At 38.0% G+C, this 24,455-nt stretch overlaps 1 protein-coding gene across 2 annotated transcripts; it reads right to left on the reverse strand.

Moving 5' to 3' along the window:
- Window positions 1-6,603: 6,603 nt before the first annotated feature.
- On the reverse strand, window positions 6,604-22,934 carry LOC147864579 (ubiquitin-like protein ATG12). 2 transcript variants are annotated; one of them, XM_087320511.1, is made up of 6 exons: window positions 22,822-22,934; window positions 8,651-8,701; window positions 8,497-8,555; window positions 8,300-8,368; window positions 6,907-6,969; window positions 6,604-6,819 (listed from the first exon to the last, which is right to left on the reverse strand). In XM_087320511.1, the coding sequence occupies exons 2-6, from the start codon at window positions 8,667-8,669 to the stop codon at window positions 6,760-6,762; spliced, it is 270 nt and encodes an 89-aa protein (XP_087176637.1). In that variant the 5' UTR covers window positions 8,670-8,701; window positions 22,822-22,934; the 3' UTR covers window positions 6,604-6,759. The 2 variants fall into 2 exon arrangements, with proteins under 2 accessions (XP_087176637.1, XP_087176636.1); XM_087320510.1 differs by lacking the exon at window positions 22,822-22,934 and having other exon boundaries at window positions 8,651-8,941.
- Between the last annotated feature and the right edge of the window lie 1,521 nt (window positions 22,935-24,455).

Genomic DNA, 24,455 nt, shown 5'->3' on the forward strand with positions numbered 1-24,455 from the left:
GGGAATTGGATATGGAAGCTCGGGTATGATGATGAGTATGTGTGTTGCGATGCGAGAGTAAGTGCTACATGTACATGCAGAAATTGGCTTCAGCACAAAGACATGGATTTGGGCAATTTATAGAAGAAGAAGAAGAACTTTAGAGAAAGAAGGCATGGCATGGGACCAAGAAAGCACAGAGGTTTTAAGAGCCATTATTATGAAAAAGAGACATGCTGATTCTTACCCTTCTTCTTCTTCTTCTTCTTCTTCTTCTTCTTCCTCAAAAGACAAAAAAAAAAAAAGGTGGTTTAGATGATTTATTATTATTATTATTATTTTTAACTATTACCATAATTTTCTGATTGGTTGGACACCATGTGGCTCCACCATAGCTAACCCAAAAATAATAATAACAAAAAAAAAAGCTTCCCATAGCTTTATGATCTGAATGAAGAACTTGAAGGCAATGGAAAACACCCTATCCTATCTATTTATTGGTTTGAAGTCCCTGTAGTAGGCTTTCTCAAGCACCACTGAGGATTTTTTATTTTTAATTTTTTACGTGTGTCTGCGAGTGAGTACGAGAACGAAAGATTTTGCCACAGGATTTGTGCGGGCGAATACCGATCGCACTTAGTGTCCTCTAATCAGGAGCTCATCCAGAGATTAGGAACGTTAGAGATAAGAAATACGCGGCTTAAGTTGATTAGACACAAGGCCGGAAAAGTGTGACACCTCTTTTCATCGATTCGAACACCTCTTTTTGTTTTTTAAACTCGAACATATTTGATTGTAGTGGGACATACATAGTTCTTTAGGGTAGAGGCCAAAGGAGAACGAGACTTTGACAAGTTTCAATTGTAGTGGGTCGTGGTTGCTTGTCTGCCTTGCCTCATTGAATTATGGTTGTTGGGGCGAATTTATTGAATGGATATCTCTAACACGATTAATGATCTTCCTTTAAGGTAACGTTTGATCTTTCATTGAGATCGCATTGGGTCTTTCGTTGAGGTCACATTGAATATGTTGAAAATATGATGCTCATCTCCCATGGAGATTCACATTGAATATCATGAAAATGGTAATGATCTATCCTCAGGTGGGTGATCTCAGTTGTTGAGGAACATCTAATCTCTTATCACTTGGTAAGCAATAGCCCATTTAGTGCCTCATTGTCACTGTGTGCAACAACTTATGTTATTGCAAGCGAATCCCGACAAAATGTATGTTGCAAGACATCATAAAATCACCAAGCTTATACGACCACCCACTAACGTGTATTAAGTGTGGACACTATGAAGAATTATTGAGAGAGAGAGAGAGAGATTGCACATTGAGAAGCATATAACTTCGATTTTTTACTTGCTCAAAGCGGGAAAATGAAATGCAAATGAGGATCAAGTTAAATTATATGCGGTGGAAGAATCCTAATTTTTTGTGGACAAGAACTAATGCAATACTTGAGACCTTATAATCGGTATTCCAGGTTTTGGTAAAAGTTCAAGGGTATTAATTAATACATATGGTTATTCCGGGTCTATACATACGTACAAAAGTTATCATATTCATGGGAAGCACACATCACCATATTCATGAAACACACATTTTTCATACAAGGGCATCACTACACAATACCAATTAATTATTATTCCTCTTTGTGGAACTAGAGTTATTTATCATCTCGTTAGAAACTAAAAGCTAAAACCCATTGAGTTCTTCGTGTGTGATAGTTGTCACTTGACATAAAGAAACTCAGCGTGTCCTTAAGGCAACTTAGCAAAAGTTCATGTGTAGGATGCAAGCTCATGATTTAAAGGGTCCGTAAAGTATTTATTCGTACAAGTGTATTTAAGATGTAGAGCTCTTACATAGCTTTGAGTAAAAACTTATTCACATTCAAAATACCAATGAACAAGTGCTTCAACTAGGAATCATTAAGTTATAAAAAAATCATTTCAAAAATTGAGCTTTTACTCTCTGATTTTAATATCCTCTTTCATGTGAAATTCTTTCTAGGTGTGTAAGGCATATGACCTTGCTAGGATTTGGGCTTGGGCTGTGTCTATGTCAACTTGTTTGCATTCACGACTCCCACGATCCCTATTTTAATACTTCAAGGCCTTATGACAACCATTGCCATCACAATGTTTGCATGTGTGTGTATGAAAAAAAACTAAAACCACATTGGGCCTATGCATAATCCAATATAAACAACTAAAAGTGATACCTAGAACAATAACACATTTCATGCAATATGTAAACTACAAGTAATAGTTCAGTTATGCAATCGTGAATTTTGTTAATGCTACAAACGAAAACTTTTCTTTTCAACTTCTCAAATTTATTGTGATCCATTTCTAGATTTTACCACAGCGAAGTTGTTGCAAAAATGAACAACTAAATTGAAAACAATGATCTCTCAAAGATACTACAAGAGTCACTTTTTTTTCAAACAAGAAATGTAGAAACTCAATATTTTATTTGGAAATTAACCGGTCTTTTATTGTAATGTATGTGAAATGAATAAATATTGATAGGATCTCTTGAATATGTGCTCAACAATACAAACTAAACATGTGACATGAAGGAGGTCTAATGATTACCAATTAATATCAACATTTACATTTTATGTTTTGAACTCATGGTTGAGTTAGGGCTATCTATCTATCTATCCATCCATCCATCTATCTATATATCTATGGCTCCATATATCTATCTATTTATATGAACATGAATGTATATAAAATCAAATGGTTTGAGTTAAGAAATCAACCATCCACATATAAGAACCCGAATCGGGAGTGACACGTAGGATGAGGTTGTAATATTTAATGCAAATGATATAAGTCTTGTAACTCTTAATGTTCGAGTGCAATCCATTTATGTTATAAGGAGGAACTTTACTTCATTCGTTAGTATCGCCTTATTTCAATTATTAACTAGCAATCTATGATGAACACAAACACTACTAAGCCATTGGTCATTTTAAACGACCCAATGCCAATTAGTGATACATATGTGACCCCTATCTCTCTCATCTCTTCGTATTCATATTCCTGCTCTCACATACTATTATTTGCGAGGCTCCCAAACCACTCAAGAGAAGAATGAGACTCCCTCTCTGTAAACTAATAAGAGCCACTGGGAATCATTAGAGGCTCGAGTCAAGAGTATGTTGTACAATCAATATCAGGCATCTCATGGGATTGTGTTAACATGACCAATCTCACCATTTTTTATTTGTTTTTAGTGTTTTTGAATTTGATTTCTGGCACAATATATCGTTTGGACTCATAAGGCAATTAACTTCATCTTGTTCGTATAAACTAGTAATTAAACAGACTTAAAACTATAACTAAGGGGTAAGTACACATTTTGTGAAATTCTCTCTCTTACATGTACCCATAACCACATGAACAATGAAACAATATGACATCCTTCATAATAGAAAAGTAGGAATAAATTGTACATAAAGCTCGTAGAATATTGAATGCATACCAACTCTTTGGAAATATTGAATGAATATCATAGTAATAAACAAAATCCATCATAATAAGGGCAAAACTATCATTAGTTTCTTGCAATATTAATTATATTTGTAGTCAAAAAGGCAATTTACATTAATTGGCAGACAATGCTCCCAACATTTCTCAAATAAGCAAAAAAAACTTATAAGACGTATCTTCTTCTTCTTCTTTTCCCCAAAATGAAGCTACTTTCCCATTAGTTAGGAAGGATTATTACAAAGAGACTGTACAAGGAGGCTTATACATAGATCGAGGAATCTCCCTCCGATCAGGTTCAAGTTTTGGTCTCAATGACCATTGACCACATTGGTCTCAATAGAATGTTAATACTCCCCCCCCCCCCCCCCCCCCCTCTCTAGGATCCACATACTTCAAAAATCATTTCCACATTACGAAATCATTATAGAATTTAATCGGGGCTTTTCAAAAACAATAACACAATGGGCATGAAGTTGGAGTCTTATGGGGCTTTGCATGAGTCCACATGAGCAATCACTTCTTTTGGCAAATCTTTTTGGGCTATGTGAATTTCCAATTTTCTAACAAGTGAATGAGGGCGTTGCAAGTTACATTCTGTTTTGGTATCATTATCCACAATGGCCTCTTTAGAGACATTAATATACATCTTCACTCTTATCATCCATTTATGCACTCTTTATATTAGAGGTTTACCTCTTCTTAAAATCACAATTCAGAATTAGAACTCCAGGCGAGATAGAATAGGTTAATTATTTTTTAACATCCATAGAGAGGCCAATATGAACTCCTGGAAACCTAAGTACACAAGTTTTCTTCACGTGTATCTCCTTCCTAAGAAGGGATATTCACACTTCGAAGCACAAATTCTCGATATGTAAAAAGGTATACACATTATGAGCTCCTTCTAGGTGTTCCCTTTGGTGTGATACTTGAGTCATCGCCCCCTCTTGATATGTCATCATAGTTGTTACGAATTGCACTATACATGGAGCATGTAAAAAGCAAGTGATATGAGTCATGACTCCTCTACAAGCCCTTTCTTGCATTCAGTACACGCCTTTACATTTGACAAATTTTGATGCCATAATGCAATTTCAATACCTTGCTTATGTGTTCGAATGTAAAGGGGTGACAGGGCTCAATGAGAGTCGATACTCATGTTAGTAACGAAATAAATTTGAACACAATCAATAGGACCTCATTACCTTATATTGAATCCAATATTGACAGTTGATGTTTACAATGTAATATTCTAATTTTTTCCTTTTAGCATCTAATTTACAATGTATATTGAGAGAGAGAGAATAGACTAGAATAGATGTTTTATCATCCATAACGATGCCAATTTTGCCTATGGGTCCAAATCCAAATATCATCTTGTATGTGACTCCTTCGTAAAAAGGGGGGTTACTACTATCTAATAAAAACTCTCTATGTGAAAATAATGCATGCATAAATTTGCTTATCCTTCTTGGTGGACATTTGGGTATGACACTTACATTATCATTCTTGTCCAACAAGTCATCATATTTCTCATGGATTACCTTATATGTTGAGCATGCGATAAGTAAGTAATATTCATCCTTCACTAGATTTTCATTGCATACCTTTATATTTGGGCAATGATGCTACCTCAACACTTAACTTGTGTGAGTGAGTTTGAAGAAGTATCAAGGATATATGAGAACTAAGGCTCCTTGGGGTAGTCAAATGCAATTAGATAAGTTCTAGCATTTTTACCTTGTATTGGAGCCAACGTTGGGGTTTAATATTTGCAAATTTGACAATTTAACATCTTGCCACTTCATCATTAGTGACTCTTGTAGTTTATCCTCGACATCACATTCTTCATAATATCACATGAGAGCTCCAATAGATAGGTTACTTTCCATCTCACAAACCATTTCGTGATATCAAGCACTAACTAGATAAGATGATTTTTCTCTTATTAGTTTTTTGTACCTCGCATCCTATGTCAAGCTTGTTTTGACTATCTACAATCAAGAATATTCTTGGCTAGTATTTATTTGGTCAAACACATGTTTCTTATAGCATGACAAGATAAGATGTTAAGGATTTAAACCCCAATACACATCCAAAGTGTGGTTTATATATATATATCTCTTAATTGTAGTGAGATTATCATTAGCCTGCATTTCTTATACTATCTTTCTTTGCATGGGTAAATTGATGTTTTCAATATTAACAAGGAAACTTTGATAATATCGTGAAAGTTCCAAAGATGATGCCCAAATATCATCCGAAAGACTCTAGATCTTGTAGGAGTGTAGTTGACGCAATCCCAAGCAAAATAAGATATATAACAAAAAAAACCCATGTTTTATTAAAGCTAACACCACCTAGTTATCTACATGTTCGACATTACATCATTGACACAAGGCACACCCACCAACCCCAACCTCCAAACAATGAACCTGATTGATTAGACGGAAACCTTTCCACATCAAAGTACACATAAGGTGTTTGAAGGATCAAAGAAAATGGCAATAATAGAATTAGGAGAAGGATCATGGTCCTCATAAGCAATGAAGTTCTCGACAATGGGCTCAATGTCAAAATATCTTGTCACCCTTCTGATGCCCTAAACCTCTCAAAAATGATAAGCTGAATAAGGTATCCCAACATACCTAAGACTATTGTATACCCAAAGACTATTACACAATGAAAACCTCTTCCCTAGTACGAAGATAATTTCACGAGCTTCTCACAAGATGGCCTCATACAAAGATTGCAATATACAGATGTTTACATTGAGGGAGAAATCATGAGCTTCTCACAATACGCACTCATAGATGTTTACATCGAGGGACAAACTGTGATAAAAGAAGAGATAAGAATGAGAAATTGATAGTGTGCTTAATTAAATATTATTAAAAAAAAAATTAATGACAGTATCTGTAATGAGAATGGGTATTGGATTTATATTAGTAAATTAAAATAAATAATTTTGTCTCAGATACCATATTTTCTTGATCCATTTCATTGCACAAGTACAAATTGAGAAAACAATTAATCAATGTTTAAGAGTTTCACCATGTAATAAAATATTGGTTATGTCTTTGAGCCTGCTGAAACACAGGGAAAAGAAGAGATATGATGAAATGATTTTCTCAATTTAACCAAGAATAACAATCTAAAAACTTCTATACATGTGTTCAAATTAAATTTTCACATTTTATTCATTACTAATCCTCAATCACTATAATTTATACAGATGCGAAGGCTTCAAACTCCGTCAGGTTCATTCACATCAGCCCCATGCCATATTTGATGCATAATTTACCATAAGTTTTCCATCGATGCCAAAATTCTGTTTAAGAGAATGATTTATCAAGCTTGCTCTTTGGATTTTATGATTAAAATAAATATCAGAGCTTGTAAAAAAATGAAAATATACCTCGAATAGATCCGAAACCGTTTCATCAGGACTAGGCGAAAATGCACTGTTGATGTATACAAACTGAATTAAACCAAGAGAGGAAAGATTTGTTTAATTTGCAAAGTAAACAGAGTCGGATATTTTATTTGCATAACTTGAAAAGGATACTTTAATTTACAAACTAGACAGCATCAAAGATCACTTTGATTTGTGAAGTGATGAAAAATAATATTAACTTACAAACTAAAAACAGGATTACTGTGGTTGAGATTTTGATGCATTACCGGGCATTGTTTGTGACTGATTACCTTGGATTATTTACTTTCAAACATCTAGAAACCAGCCTTTACAAATTGGAAGGGTGTAGTAAACACGCTATACATTTGTCTAGTCTTCACCCACTTACATTGATCGACAGGGTGATTTCGAAAGTAACATTGACTATGAGGTAGTACGGGAAGTAAGCGTAACCTTTACCTTGGATTATTCATTTTCAAGCATCAACAAACCAGCCTTTACAAATTTGAGGTTGTAGTAAAAACGCTTTTAACATTGAACTAGTTTTCACCCACTTACATTGATCAGTAGATCGATTTCTGCTAATTTGTAGCAACATTGACCATGAAGTAAATTCAGTATGAATAACCTCCAAGACACCACACACTACTAATCTACATTGAATAAACGTATCCAGTTTATTTATTTGTAGCAACATGTGGGGAGGAATTATAGGAAAAGTGGAAAATAGCTTCAAGAGCAGTCATCAATAGCCTCAGTTTTATTCCATACAGACTGAAACCAGCAAAGACTTGTTGCAACGCAATCCCTATAGTCAGTTTGGACAGCAGCACAAAGGATTTTCTCAGAAACTCTTGTCAAATCCAAAACCAGCTAAGAACCACATTTCAGTTGTACAGTGCAGATAATGTTGGATACCTTATCTAACGGAGCCCAGCATCTACATGTAACTAAGCAAAAGTAAACGTTGATATAAGTCCAAAAAGTTTTCCATGTTCATTGAGATCAGTTTATTTGCTGCTTGTTCCCTGGCACGGGCGGCACGCAAAGGCAACTTCCGCGTTGTTGGCACCGAGATGTGGATATGGTATGCGAAAGATAATTACACTGGAGAAACTCTCAATATCTAACATGGACTTATAAGGAAGTTGGAATCATGATAACAAATATCATCATATTGCCAGAGATAAATGAGTTGACTAAGAAGAAAAGTGCGCCATAGAGGAAAAAGGAAGGAATCACTTTAGAACGATACATACTTTATGTCTCAGCATAACAGGCAAGAAAATTATAAACATAGTTGTCACTTATGAAAGTTTGTAAAAAGAACACATTTAATAACAGCATTCAATAACACCAATTCAGCTGAGTGCATACTCTTCAAGAATCTTACCACAGTCTCCCGATGTAATTGCCTACGCAAGAAATCGATTACTTTTGCAAATTTCTCCGTTGCATCCACCTGTAAAAAATGTTTCCATTTATTCATTCATAGCTAATTTTGCACTGAGTTGATCTACATCGCATGTCTAAGAGTGTGTGTGTGTGTGTATGAAATGCATATCTATAAAATAATCTTCAGTCAAGTACCTTAAATTTGGACTGCTTGAGAATTGGCACATCTCCTGTGGCCCGGAAAAGTATAACAACTATATTGCATTGTACACAATCAAGACTTTTTTCATGAAATTCTTACTATAGAAAAAGCTTCTATCTAATAATATAATGACGACATAAAACTAACCTTTTTGCACACCAGACATACCTAGATGTTCCACTGACTAATGCCCATTTTCTGTAGGAGAAGGGAATGATTGATTACTCTTATATAGTTCAAGCTTGAACGATAATAGCATGTATAAAGACCAGAGATATATTTGCCTCTATATGTTTCCATACACAATCCTAGTATCAATGTTGCGCAATGCAAAAATTCAAAAACTTCAACAAATCAAGCATTTTGAGACCACAAATCACTGATGGTTGAAGACCGATGCTTCACAACACAATATTATCCTCTTAGACATCTATCATCCCATAAATATGCCCAGAAGTGCTTACTAATGCAATTGTTATGAAATTGTGATAGATTTCTTTGTTTGGAGCAGATATGCTTGACGAAATTTTGGGTAAGCTTCCAATCCATATTAACTCAATGACTTGACCCTACAATATGTATGTTTACAAGTCCCATATCATCATTATATAGACATGGCTGCAGAGTTCACAGTACATAGTTATCTCTAGTTGTAAGCATCTATACTAGTAAGTGTAGGAACACCATCGCTCATCTGCAAGTTCATGGCCCGTACCAATGATGGGTAGCAGGTTAGAGGATCTATGATCTGTGCACATCAGAGAAATCTGGTTCTTTACACAATCTTGAATTAGCTGGTGCTGTATTTCTATGTGTTTCAACTGATTTTGTTGTCTGCTTTCATTATCGATGAAACAGCATTGGATTTCAGCATGTTGGTCCATGTCTAGTGCTAGTGGAGAAAGCCAAGTGCTTGGTGCCTGCAATATACTTTGCTTTCGTTTAAAAGTGCACTATATGTTATGTCTTTGTGTGCTCGACCAGATTCTTTGCGAACACATCACTTTGGCTATCAGTGTGTAATCTTGAACTTCAACATTCTGCTTGCATGTCCACTACTAGTTGAGAAAGCCAAAGTACAATAGATTACAAATTGCCCCTCATAGTTATTTACACAGTTTTAAAACAATAGGACAATCATACAGCAAATGCTTCAAGAGTTTGCCAGCATTCATCTTATCGAAGACATTTGCAAACCCCTAATACCATGGCGGTTCTAAGGAGATAAAGTTGATGACAATGCAAATACAAGAATTTCCTCCTTTTCTGTCTTTGTGCAACCTTTGTTGAAAGATCATCGAGATCCAATTGGGCTCTAAACGTGGTGTTGTAGCAATGAAGGACTTGGGTGCGCATTTCTTTTGACAGTTTCTGATTGTTCACTTTCTCCAATCAATCTTTGGATTACTAATCACGGAAAACAAAGAACAACTATATGCTTGGGACTACTAATCACCCCGAAGGGAATCACACATGCCAAATTACGAAAAACCACACAAACTGACTTGGACTCTTGGAGTGTATCTGCCAATCACTGCTACAGAAGTTGGACGAGGCATCTTATTCAAGAAGGTTTTCTGTGTCAAGACAAATTTTCAATCCATAAACCAAGTGCTAGCTTAAGAATCTAGGAGAACTTGTACCACGAAACCTTATTAATTTGATTAGAAGAAATAGAGCCAATATGAAGAATTGATTCTGTTGGGGATAAAGGCCCCAAAGGCTCTCCTGTTTTAGTATGTTTTGACCCTTCCATGTGAAAGTTCTCGAGCTTTCTAGACATACTTTCACTATATCTTTGGCCCCAAATTGAGGGGTTATAGGCATTTACATTATTTTTATAACTTTTGTTCATTGGCTGTGTGTGAACATGGCAAAATGAACTAAAAGCTACTTATCAATAATAATTGGTCCCAAACCTCTCATAATGAGATAGGAACTTTTAGCGGCTAGGGTTTCCTCTCCATTTTTCTGCACAGTTTTCTCTACTTTCTCTCTCCAACACAGTAGCACACTCCCATAGTATTTTGGAGAAACTGACCACACCATCACATTATCTCTATCAATTGGTATCATAGCAAGATAGTTTCATCATGAAAAAATTCTGTCTCATCAAGTGATTGTGCACGTGCACAGGACAACATTTGATTTTACCTTTTTTGGCGATTATTATTTTTAACTATTGAGTGTAAACATGACTACTACCTCCTCTAATCTCAAAAGTTTGTCTAAGATCACGAGATTGGAAGATTGTCGTTTTGATTTATGGCTCTTTCTTAACGATTGTGAAAGGGCACTTTTTGAAGTCAAGCTTGAAGATATGACAAATGTAGCATGGATGAAACTAAATAAGAAAGCCATCACTTACATTAAGATGGTTGTATCAGATGAGAAATTAGTGGATCTGAAGGGCCTCATGAGAGAATTTGAAAGCTACTTACGAAATTACCACGCCTGCAAATCAAGTGCATATCTCATGCGTAAGCTAGTGTGTATACAACTTGAAGTGTCAAAAAGTGCAGCTGAGCACTTATCTGCCTTTACAAGTACTCTCTCACAATTGTCGGACTCAAGTCTACCACCCTTTGATGATAAGCTTTAAGGCCATATTCTTGTTGATGACCTTACCTAATTAGTGGGAAACATTGGTTGTTTCACTCTCAAATAACCCTAATCTTACGTTTGATGGAATAAAGGGTTCTATTTTGAATGAGGAAATCAGGAGGAAAGCTAGTGGAGAGGGAAGTGGTTCAACTAATGTGGCTAGAGGGAGAACAAAAAAGAAAAGTGAAAATGTATACAGGAATACGAGCAAAATCAAAGGCAAGGTTGGAGTGACTTGTTATCTATGTGGTAGGAAAGGTCATAAGAAGCCTGATTGCAAGTATTACAAAACTGAATTAGAAAGAAAGAAGAACATAGGTGAAAAGAAGAAAATGAACATCGAGAATGAAGCACATAACAGCCCCAAGGACAAGGACAAAGAGAAGGCCAATGTGGCCTCTAGTGTCATCATTGAGGAGCCATCAGATGTAGAAGATATTCTTTGTGCTACTATGGCAGCAAATCATGCCGAAGTTAATGGTGGTTTGGTTTTTATTCATGCACAAAATATGTAGATTACAAAGAGCAATCTAATTGATGCCTTGCTTATTCTAAATGATGCTTTATCACAACATGGATTGTGGATTCAAGTGTATCATTCCATGTTACTCCTATTAAGAAAGTGTTTTACTACCTTTAATACAGGCAGTAACAATCGGCAAAGGTTCGGTTCGGTTTGAGAGGGTTCAAACCGAACCGTTTAAATTTTTTGAAACTTGAACCAAACCGCGAAACCGAACCGTTAAACCATTAAACCATTAAAACCGCGGTTTCGTGGTTCGGTTTCGGTTTTCAACATAGGTCAAATTTTTTATTTTTTAAAATTTATAATATTTCATTATTTAGAATTTTTAAAATTTTTAAGATGTTCCTAAAATGTGAGAATATAAGGTGTAAAAATGAAAAGATTGTTAAAAAACAATTTTTTAAATTTTTTAGAATTTTTTTAGAATTTATAAAAAGAAATTAAAAAATTAAAAAATTTTAAAAATTGAAACTGTTAAACCGCGGTTTCACGGTTCGGTTCGGTTCGGTTCAAACCGAACCGTTGCCGATTGTTAACAGGCAGCCATGGACATGTATATCTTGGAAATAATCATGCTTGTTCTATTGAAGGTATTGGCACATTGCATCTCATAGTGAATGGTACTAATGAGCTGGTTTTGCATGGTTTTGCATGATGTAAGGTATGCACCATCAAGAAAAGCTTATTGTCTGTTGGACAAATGGATATTAATGGATATAGTACCCTCTTTGAGAAAGGGCCATGGAAGTTTATCAAAGGCTCTAGGCTAAGTGTTAAAGGTACAAAGAAAGGGACTCCGTATTGCTTGCATTGTAAAGCTTTGATGGGCAAGTTTATTGCTTTGCCTGAAATCCATTCATATGTGGAATTATGTCATAAAAGGCTTGGCCACATGAGCCAAAATGGCCTAGATAAATTATTAGAAATATTGAGAATCGAGTAGATAGGTATATAGAGTTACAACTGCAGAGATGGATATATGAAAACAGAATTTCTATTACATATGAGAGTAGTTCAAAATGGTAGTTTTCCCATGCGCTCACACCTTAGAGCTTAGATAGGATATGGACCGGCTCACTACAAAATTAGTGGGGACTAATGATCAATCTGACCACTGTGTGAGAAAAGTGACTTATAATCTATGTTTGGTCTTAGTATAAATGTGCAAGTCAGTTGACAGTAGTGGAGATATTCCTTTTCTGTCAACTGACTTGTCATTTAATATGACCCAACTCCCTAGGTACAGGCTAGTGCTAGATAATACTTATCTTGAAGTCAATGACGCATACTTCAAGACTAAGTACATCGTAACTTGCCCACAAAATATTCTAGCTGACTTGATTAGCCAATCCTTTTATCTATTTCTCTCTTTCCTAAATATATTGTGTCCTACGCATATACGGTTTCCTAGATTAACACCTTATCGACCCATATGGTCGAGTTGCACACTAGCCGCTCCTCATTTGGGGCGCTATCACAAAATGTGCACTCTAAGAGCACATATGGGGATAGATTTACAACTTGGGGCTGATCATTGATTATATCTAACACGCCCCCTCAATGATCAACCCATTGAGTTCACTTGGAATTGGGCCAACACCTAGTCGTCGAAGGTGTTGTTGCAACTGTTCTGCTCCAAGCGCCTTTGTGAAGATATCTGCAGCATTTTCTGATGTTGGACAGTACTCAAGCTCCACAATCTCATCATTTATTAGCTCCCGCACATAGTGATACTGAATCTCTATGTGTTTAGTACGTGCATGAAATACGGGGTTCTTGGCAATGGCCATGCAACTCTGATTGTCACACCTCAATACCGTTGCCGTCCTTATTGGGACTGCCACATCCATAAGGATTCTTCTTAGCCAAACTACCTCGCATGCCGCTATGCATGCTGCTTTGTATTCTACCTCCGTTGAAGATAGTGCCACTGTTGGTTGTTTTTTACTACTCCATGAAACGGCTCCAGATCCTATTGGAAAACAATATCCAGAAACTGATTTTCTGGAATCACTATCTCCAGCCCAATCGGAGTCGCAATATCCACTAAGTTGGTCAATTGTTGGCTTGTAGAAGATTCCATAATTTAAAGTACCCACAATGTACTTTAATACACGTAGAGCAGCTTTCCAATGAGTCTCCTTCGGCTTGTTGCTGAATCGACTCACCACATTGACTGCAAAACAAATATCCGGCCTAGTGTTGCATAGGAAAATTAGACTTCCTACTAGTTGTCTATACTTCCTTATGTCAACCATTGGTGATGAGTCTTCTTGGGATAGCTTGCAGTTTGACTCCATTGGAGTCGACTTCGACTTGCTGTCCATCATCCCGAAGGTCTTCAAAATCTCTGTTGCATACTTTCTTTGTGACATGAAGATGCCGACCGAGGTTTGCCAAACCTCAATTCCAAGGAAGTAGTGTAGAATCCCCAAGTCTGTCATTTCAAACTCAGTTTTCAAACACTCTTGTGTTTGGCCAATGCACTCTTCATGGTCACCAGTAAGTACTAGATCATCCACGTAAATGATAATGATGACTTGTTTCCCGTCCTTCATTTTGACATACATACTTGCATCCGAAGCACATTGCTTAAAGTCGATTGATCGTAAGAAGCTGTCTATCCTCTTGTTCCAAGCTCTTGGTGCTTGCTTTAGACCATATAGTGCCTTCTTCAGCTTGCAAACTTTGTTTTCTGAATTCGGTATCTCAAACCCCGGTGGTTGTGTCACATATACCTCCTCCTTGAGATGCCCATTCAGAAATGCTGATTTGACATCCATTTGATAAATCGGTCATCCTCTTGAAGCAGCCAACGCTATGACCATTCGAATTGTTGTCATGCGAGCTGTCGGGGCAAATGTTTCTTGTACATCGAACCCTTCAATTTGGGAGTATCCTTGCGCTACTAGCCTGGCCTTGAATTTCTCCAAAGAGCCATCAGCTTTATACTTTACTTTCCATACCCACTTCGTGCCTATCACCTTCTTCTTTGTTGGCCTCTCTACCAACTCCCATGTGTCATTTTTCATGATGCTATCATATTCTGATATCATCGCCTCTTTCCACTTCGGGTCGGCCATAGCTTCCTCCACCGAGGTCGGCTCACTCACTGAGCCTATGATGTCCACCATCAGAGCCATGTTGACAATGTGGTCAGAGGTTCTTCCTTGCTCCTGTATTCTTCTTGATCTTCGTAATCCATCAGTTGAAGTTTCAGGAAACTCAACTTTAGGAGTATGATCATTGAAGAGTTGTTGAGCCCACTTAGGTATTTTCTTTACATGTGGGACTGGCATAGGCTGAACTAGTGAACCATTACCATCAGATGGTTCAGCTTCCTTTTTTGGATAATGGGTCGGGATTGGGTAAAATACTTCTTCAGTTGATGAGATAACTTGAGAATCGTTGTTCTCAGCTAGCTGTGGTTGTTCCTCATCGAACACCACATCGCGGCTTGTCAATATCTTTCTTGCCTCTGGATCGTAGAGTCGATAGGCCTTTGACTCTTCACTATATCCGAGAAAGATACACTTTTTGCTTTTAGCATCCAACTTCTTTCTGCTCACATCTGGAATATGTGCGTAGCACATACACCCAAAGGTTCTGAAGTGCAGCACTGAAGGTTTCTTGCCTGAATAAGCTTCTTGGGGTGTTTTCCCTTGAAGTGCCTTCGTGTAGCTCCGATTGAGGATGTAAACTGCTGTGTTCACTGCTTCAGCCCAGAATGGGTCGGGCAGCGCTTGTGCCTTCAACATACACCTAGCCATCTCGACAACTGTTCGATTTCGACGTTCGACAACGCCATTTTGTTGTGGGGTGTAGGCAGTTGTAAGTTGGCGCTTAATTCCATGCTCTTTGCAATACTCACAGAATTCTATTGATAAGAATTCTCCACCTCGATCAGAGCGTAGCTCCTTCACTAACTTTCCAGACTCTCGCTCGACAAACTTATGCCATCTTTTGAAGATTTTAAAAGCTTCAGCCTTCTCCCGAAGGAAGTAAACCCACATCTTTCTGCTGAAGTCGTCGACTATTAGCATATAGTAGAGAGATCCACCCATTGCAGGAGTCACCATTTTTCCGGAGAGGTCAATGTGTATTAGCTGTAGAGGAGTCTTTGCCCGATTTTGACTCTCTTTTGGAATGGCTGATCTTTGATGCTTGCCCATCATACAAGCATCACAAACATGACTTAAGTCAGATAGGGTTGGCAACCCAACTACCATATTCGACTTCTTCATCTCCTTCAACACAGCAACGTTGAGATGCCCAAATCTCTCATGCCATTGCTTTCTGTTGGTACTTGTGCTGTGGTCAGTAGAAATGGTAAACGCGCTCAGCTCATAGAGATTGTTGCGCCTCACCCCTATTCCTACAACCTTGCCAGCAGAATCTGTTATTTCTGCACCCGACTTCTTGAATCGAACATCAAGACCCTTGTCAGTCAGTGCAGAAATGGACAGTAGATTCTTCTTCAGATCTGGCACGTACAACACTTGAGAGAGATGCTTTGTCCCACCGGTCGTTGCTTTGAGGGAGACGGTTCCGGTTCCTTTGGCCGGACATCGAGCATTGTTCCCGACCACAACATTGATGGGCTCTTGTAGAGGTGTCCAAGAACTGTACCAGTCACGATTACTGGTCATATGTCGGGATGCTCCACTATCGAGAATCCAAGTCTCATCAACAACTTGAGTGTCAACTGAAGGACACACTTCTTCAGTTGCGACCCATAACTCAAGTTCATCTACGACATTGTTAGCGGACTCGAGCTCTCTCCAAGAAGTCTTATTAGAACCATTCTTCTCATCCGCCATCTTCTTTCGACAATCCTTGATTGTGTGACCCTTCTTGTCACAGTAGAAACACGATCCATTGAACTTCTTCTTCTTCGGTATCCTATTCGCATTGTTTGAATTGGATGCCCCTTCACCCTTAGTCCTAGAGACAAATGCTGAATCTTCCCTTTCTTCTCTTGTCTTCAGCCGAAGCTCCTCTTCAAGCAGCATTGCACTTAGTTCATCAAATTTTAAAGGAGTGGGTCGAACCTGAGTGTTCAATGCTGTCACAATGCCATCATACTTGAAAGGAAGTACTCGAATGCACCGACGAGCCATATCCTCTTGAGAGACGACTACTCCAACAGCCGCCAGCTGATCTTGAAGATCCTTAATCCTTTTTACAAAGGATTCTACTTTCTCTCCATCAGCGAGCTTCTCTGCAGCAAGCTGATTTTCGAGGTTTTGTATCCTTGTATAGTTTCTAGTCTCATACTGGCTGGCCAATATGATCCAAGCTTCATGTGCCCTAGTTGTATGTTGCACTAGTGTTAGTACGGAGTCACATACACCAGTGACTATGGTACATAGCGCATCAGCATTCCTTCTCTTCCAGGCTCGAAGTAGATCAGCATTTGGAGGAATTGATGTGGTAGGGTGTGCAGGGTCAAAGGTTGCCATGGGCTCAGGGTCTCCCCCTGTGGGTCCCATGATTGTTTCCAACAACTCGTAGGAATCCAAAATGGCAGACATTTTGAACTTCCATAGAGTGTAGTTGGTTCCATCTAGCTTTCCATCAAACAATGGAGGTGGGCGAATGCGCAATGGAGCAGCTGCAACATTCGTGGACAAGGCCATTGATACTCTGTCTCTCTCTCTCTCTCTCTCTCTCTCTCTCTCTATTTCTCTCTGTTGCTAGACAGCAACTACCCGTATATACCTAATCTAGATCAACCTCTTCACTCTGATACCATATTAGAAATATTGAGAATCGAGTAGATAGGTATATAGAGTTACAACTGCAGAGATGGATATATGAAAACAGAATTTCTATTACATATGAGAGTAGTTCAAAATGGTAGTTTTCCCATGCGCTCACACCTTAGAGCTTAGATAGGATATGGACCGGCTCACTACAAAATTAGTGGGGACTAATGATCAATCTGACCACTGTGTGAGAAAAGTGACTTATAATCTATGTTTGGTCTTAGTATAAATGTGCAAGTCAGTTGACAGTAGTGGAGATATTCCTTTTCTGTCAACTGACTTGTCATTTAATATGACCCAACTCCCTAGGTACAGGGTAGTGCTAGATAATACTTATCTTGAAGTCAATGACGCATACTTCAAGACTAAGTACATCGTAACTTGCCCACAAAATATTCTAGCTGACTTGATTAGCCAATCCTTTTATCTATTTCTCTCTTTCCTAAATATATTGTGTCCTACGCATCTACGGTTTCCTAGATTAACACCTTATCGACCCATATGGTCGAGTTGCACACTAGCCGCTCCTCATTTGGGGCGCTATCACAAAATGTGCACTCTAAGAGCACATATGGGGATAGATTTACAACTTGGGGCTGATCATTGATTATATCTAACAAAATTGGTATTTTCTATACTTTCTCTCTCCTCACACAGCAGCCCACTCCCTTGGTGTTTTGGAGCAATTGACTACACCGTCACATCACCTCTATCAAACTCTACATATCCTGAATTATCCAACCAAATGGCTTTAGTGTTTTCTCTACTTTCTCTCTCCTCACACAGCAGCCCACTCCCTTGGTGTTTTGGAGCAATTGACCACACCATCACATCACCTCTATCAGACTACATATCCTGAATTCTCCAACCAAATGGCTTTGGTTTTGGCTCCCTTTGTATTTTGGAGCAACTAACCATACCATCACATCACCTCTATCAGACTCTACATATCCCGAATTCTCCAAACCGAATGGTTTGGTTTTGGCTCAATTTACTGGTTTAACACATCTTCTACTTGCCTCAAACCTTTGACCCATTAGCCTGAGTAGGCTTGGTAGGACTAAAACAGCTGCTAGATGAAAAACGGGAATCAAATGTGTCACACTTGGTTAACTTGCTGCCTTGATCTATCTGAGAAATTCACTGGCATGTGATCTGAACCACCAGGGTATGGACAGACAAGTTTTCTGCTCACAATAAAAGTTCTCAACAATGAGAACAGGATTCAGTACTTAAACATGCCTTGAAGGTGGGATGCTACCATTGCAGCATATGTCTACTATGGTCAAGGGATTCATGTTTGATGGCACTCAGTAAGCCTCTCAGGTAAACGATCATCACATGGCAGAGCTCAACTAATAGACTACGTAAAGTGATTTTGGTTCTTGTAGAGAACCTATGAGGAATAGAACATAAATTTTAATAGGAATGCTGTAGAGAATATATTCATTCTATCAGAATCTTGTAGATGTAACAAACAGAAAGGGATTTTTGAAGGGCAAACCTAAATAATCTAGATGGATTGGAAGCTAATTACCCAAAACTATGTTGACTACGAATGTCCATAGGTATGAAGATACCTTCAAGAACGCAGATATTCTATGCATACAGAAACCCATCAATGCATTGCTATGCCCAATGTACAAGGATAATAGATGAGGATTGGTATTTCGTCCCCCACCACAAACACCAAGAAGCACTAGAGGCTCTGGAGGAGTGGTTATATTGTTCAAAAAGGAGCTCCATGATAGAATGCATGTTGTGCATAAGGATATAGATGCAGGATATATATGGACACGAATCAAATCAGCGAACCTTAGAGAACTATACATTGCAATTTGCCACTTTCCACCTGTGCACTAGCAATGGGCCCGGTTTTGGCTCAAACTGAACCGAACCGTTAAACCGTGGCTTGACAGTTTATAGGTTCGAAGATAAATAAACAATTTGGTTTGGTTTCAAATGTTACTAATCAAATCAAATCAGGATATATAGATGCAGGATATATATATGGATACGAATAAAATCAGTGAACCTTAGGGAACTATACATTGCAATTTGCCACTTTCCACATGTGCACTAGCAATGGGCCTAGTTTCGGCTCAAACCGAACTGAACCGTTACACCGTGGCTTAACGGTTTATAGGTTCGAAGATAAATAAACAATTTGGCTTGGTTTCAAATGTTACTAATCGGTTTGGTTTCGGTTCAGCTCGGTTTTGAATTTCATGGTTTATCAGTTTATCGGCTTCTCGGTTTCAGTTTACGTGGTTATGTGGTTCGGTTTAAAGGTTTAAAGGTTAAAAAATACTCCTAAATTTTCCCTATAGGCTCTAACTTTCAACTTTTAATTTTAAATCCTAGTTTTAATTTATTAAATTTTATATGCATTATATGTAGAGTCTCCTTTTTCATTTATGATGATAAAATATGATAAGTATGATGACCAAATTTATGATAAGAATGATGACCAAATTTATGATAAGTATGATGACAAAAGTTATGATAAGTATGATGATCAAATTTATGATAATTATGATGATCAAATTTATGATAAGTATGATGACAAAAGTTATGATAAGTATGATGATCAAATTTATGATAAGTATGATGATCAAATTTATGATAAGTATGATGATCAAATTTATGATAAGAATGATGACCAAATTTATAATACGTACGATGACAAAAGTTATGATAAGTATGATAAACAAATTTTCTCACACAAATTTATAATAAGTATGATGATCAATATCAATAAAAAATGGTTTGGTTTGGTTCTAAATTTTCCGTAAACGGTTTGGTTTCTGTTTGGTTTCTCTTATTGATGTGTGTAGTTGTGGAGCATATAATGGCATTCTAGAATTGGATCCTTTTGCACCACTAGACAAAGTTTCACAAGGATTGTCAAAGTCATTGCAAAATGCAGCCACAGACACCTTTCCGAAGAAAGGAGGAAGAAACCCAAACCTGGTCGAGTTATACAAAACAATGGGTATGATATGGAATGTGATGATACAAGGGCTTGCAACGTGAAGTAAGAAAGAGATAATATTTAGCTAAATTTGAAGATCATGTGTATCGCTTATTCCTAGAACAAAAAAGTAAAAGAGCAAGAAAAATGTTTAATGAAAGGTAACCTACAACATGAATATCAAAGATATTGTATGATATCCCCAGGCAGTCCCCACTCCACCACCCACATGATTTACGCCTATGTGAATCTAACTTTCTTGCTCCCAAAACATGTAAGAAACACCATTGAGTGGTTACAATTTAGGAAGGCTGAAGATCATGATGAATTGGTAGGTGAGCACTTATATATGCCTGTGACATCTTGATCCCGTTGCTAGTTCTTTATTACAGCTGTGTGAAGGTTTCACTACTACTAGCTGTGTGAGGAATCCGTGTCAGGAAAGGTGCAGTTTCCCAATGGTTGTCAAAGGTGTAGCTAGCACAACTAGAGTAAAACAAGGATGCCCACTATCACCCACTCCTTTTGGTCTCAACATAGATGAGGTGTCACATCACATAGAGAGATTCAACAGTTCGGAAGCATGCCCAGCAAGTATAGCCATACAAAACATTACTATATGCTGATAATATTGTGCTGATCTCCAACACATGATATTATCAACAACACGACATCTGAATACCTTAAAAGTATTTAGTAATATTATCAGCACATGAAGACATTTAAATACCTTAAAAGTATTTTGTGGGGACAAAGACTTATAGTTAAACATAGATAAATTTAAAGTGATGGTGTTTAACACCATTCAAGCATTGGTAACAAGATCAGAACCAGAATACTTCACACAGTGGAGCATATGACATGGATGCCTATCCACATAAGAAGGCTTGATAGTAAATCCACCATGCCACATGTTTAAGAAGAGTGTCGTGTAGTGGGTCATCTTCCTATCATGTTGTGGGGCGGATTCATGTTCTTTCATTATCCAATTTAATGATATTAGCTCAAATCCCTCTATTCATTTCTAATTTAATAATGTTCAGGTGAGGGCAGTGCAAGCTATATTTGAAATGGGGAGGTACATTTATACTTGCACAATGTGATTGGAACAATTCTTACATTTCAGCATACCAGCAACTGTCTCCATTTTCCGACAGTTGTTTTTTTTACCATTTTTTGGGGGGGCCAAAATCTGTTTTGCGGTGGTCATTAATCGAAATAATGCCTTGGTCACTATAGGGGCTGTTCCCATCTCAGCACATTATATCATAGGGCACTGATGCTTTGTTCCTTATCATGCAACAATTATCAGACCAAAGGCATCTCCAATTCTGTCCATTATGAGCTCTACGAAGCCTCACTTCCCGAATTTCTACTCCACAGAGATTAGTTTGTCTTAGAAGTGTATCAAACAACTACGATTTAGTTCATGGTTCTTGGAACTGGATATGTACACATTATCTTTCAAGGGCACCATGGGCTGCATATCCACGAGACAACCAAGCACATCCAACCTCATGTAGGGAGAACCAAGGCCCTATGAATGTTACTCCTAGATATGTGTAGAAAGAAAGAAAGATATATTAATGTCTTTTAAGAGGCCAAAATGGCCTATAAGACCAAACAAAATGGGACAGACAAACCTCATGGACTTCAACATAGGCAATGGAACAGGTAGCCCTAGGCAGCAAAAAAAGCTATAAATCAAGCACCAAAGCTAAGAATAATTCCTGATTAGAAAACATCCTTGATGAGGTGACAAAGTAAAAGAAAATATAATAGCCAAGTTCAGAAATGCACATCAAAGAACAAACAAAATAGTGCCATCGTAATGTACGACAACATATAACCTATCAAAAAGCTATCCTCCCTAGCAAATAAATTCTGCCAAAAAGTCCCGCATACTAAAGAAATCTAAGATCTTCTTAAATCCTTCACATAGAAGTAATAAGATAGGAAGTGGAAGAAATGATAATAGTAAGTCCAAAGTGCTCGACCCTCAAGATACAAACGAAATACACTGAAGTTAATGGGACAAACAAAGTGGTAGGCCGTGGAAAAACTAGAATTTGTGACTGAAATAAAGAAATTCTGGATATCAAAATCCTTAATGGGGTAAGAAGGTGGAAGAAGAGATGAAAGCAGATCAGATGTGCAAATTTCAAGATCATCCATGGTAATATTACAAAAGGCAAGCATCAAAGAGCTTCTTCCAGAACCTACTGTATTCACTCATTTTGGCCGAGAAACCATGTCAAACGGAGAAACTTCGAGAGAAAGTTAGCTCATGCTATACAACGAGAGCTTTGCTTCCTCTTGCTCAAAAGATCCATTCTATATGAATGAGTCTTGAAGTTCCTGTGTTTTTGGTCAATGAACGAATAGATTCTAAACTACGGGAATTTTTTAAGAGAGAAGGTATAAAATCCTGGCAGAAAGGAGATACCTGGAGAGATACTTCTTTGGCGACTGAATTCGAACGGTAGAGGAAGAAGAAGAAGGACGAAGACGAAGGAGGAGGGAGGAAGAAGAAGAATGATATATAGCAAGGGTTTCTGTAATTTGGAACCCCCTCCTTCTCTCTATCTCTCTCTCTCTCTCTCTCTCTCTCTCTCTCAGGTATACCGTATATATGTATGAGAAGCTTGATTGATTGCTTGTAAAGCGTGGCCATGGAGTGATTTGAGAGCAAGCATGCATAGTGTGTTGGGCCTTGGCAAATGGCCATGTCCATCTCAAAGGACAAAGTTTTTTGTTTGGCTTGTGTCTTGGTGGCCGGAGCGGAGCCTCTTCTATGAAGCTCCCCGTCACATTTTGTGTTTGCCTTCATGGTTGTATCTGTAGTGTTGTCGAGGGCTTCTTTGCCCCAAGGCACGAGAGAGTCTGCTTTATCGAGTGCTCGGATCGATCGTTGCCAAGCACTTGGCTGTGAATGTGAGGATGGGAATGAAAGGGTTGGGCAGGCACGTGGCTGCGAATGTGAGGATGGGAAAGAAAGGGTTGGGCGCAAAAGGAGTCTGCTTAATGGGTGCTTTGGGGGAATGTTTGTTGACGTTCTTGCGAGCAGATGGGTGTGAATGTGATAATGGGAAAGGAAGGGTTGGGTGCAAAGACAAGGGAGTCCGCTTATCGAGTGCTCAGATTGATGCATGTTGAGGTTCTGGCATGTAGGTGGATGTGAATGTGAGGATGGGTGCAAAGGGAGTCTAGCTTGTGTTGAATCATCGTGGTCATTTGGCCAAGTGACTTGCCTGTGTGTGTAATGGGAACAAGTGGCAAAGTAATTTTTGGAGATAGGATGGTCACGATTACCTTAGGCTATTTGGAGCTCTCAAGTTGGGATTGCCCCCACCCACGTAATGTGCCCAATGCACAGCCTAGCCTTGGTATGTAGTGATAATAGGGTCAACTCATCTACGTGAGGCATCGTGCAACTTATGGTGCAACGACCCCAATGTCCATGAGGAATTGGTTTACTCTCTTGTATTTGTTTGATAGACCTTCCTAAACATAAGTATTGATCCATGGTAGCAAGATCATGATTCTTGTGGTTTAACTCCTCGTCAGTGGGAAGTAGTGGCATGTAATTGATTTGATCATCAGTGGGAAAGAGAGGATGATGGTAATAATAAAGACGTTGTATTATTGTCACTAGTGCATGGTGTGAAACACTCAAACTCGCTCACATCCTTAAAATTTCATGTGTCTTTGAATTAGTGTGATTTTGGGAAACAATGCCTGCTAACTTTGTTTATGGACTCTGTTGCTACATATGTTGGTGTTATAGGTCACATTGCATGCTTAGTTGCAGTTTGGAGAGGATTTGACCATAAAAATCTGGGAGATTTGGTGTACACAAATCAAATTGGCTATGATGCGAGCACAATGGAGTCAGTTGGTATACTCCTTTACCCAACACAACGGTTGTATTTCTTATGATTTTATAATACCAAGGTGTATCTCTTCATAGGAGGGAAAAAAATTAGTGCAATTTTATTAGACACTTTAAAGAGAGAAACATTTACACGCTTTTGTGGAAAAAATGAGGTAGATTTAACATGATAGTCATCCACCAAAAGG

This window comes from Azolla caroliniana, unplaced genomic scaffold (genome assembly GCF_043228905.1).
Source record: "Azolla caroliniana isolate FFs.n. ecotype wild unplaced genomic scaffold, voAzoCaro1.0.p SCAF_5, whole genome shotgun sequence".
NCBI lineage: Eukaryota > Viridiplantae > Streptophyta > Polypodiopsida > Salviniales > Salviniaceae > Azolla > Azolla caroliniana.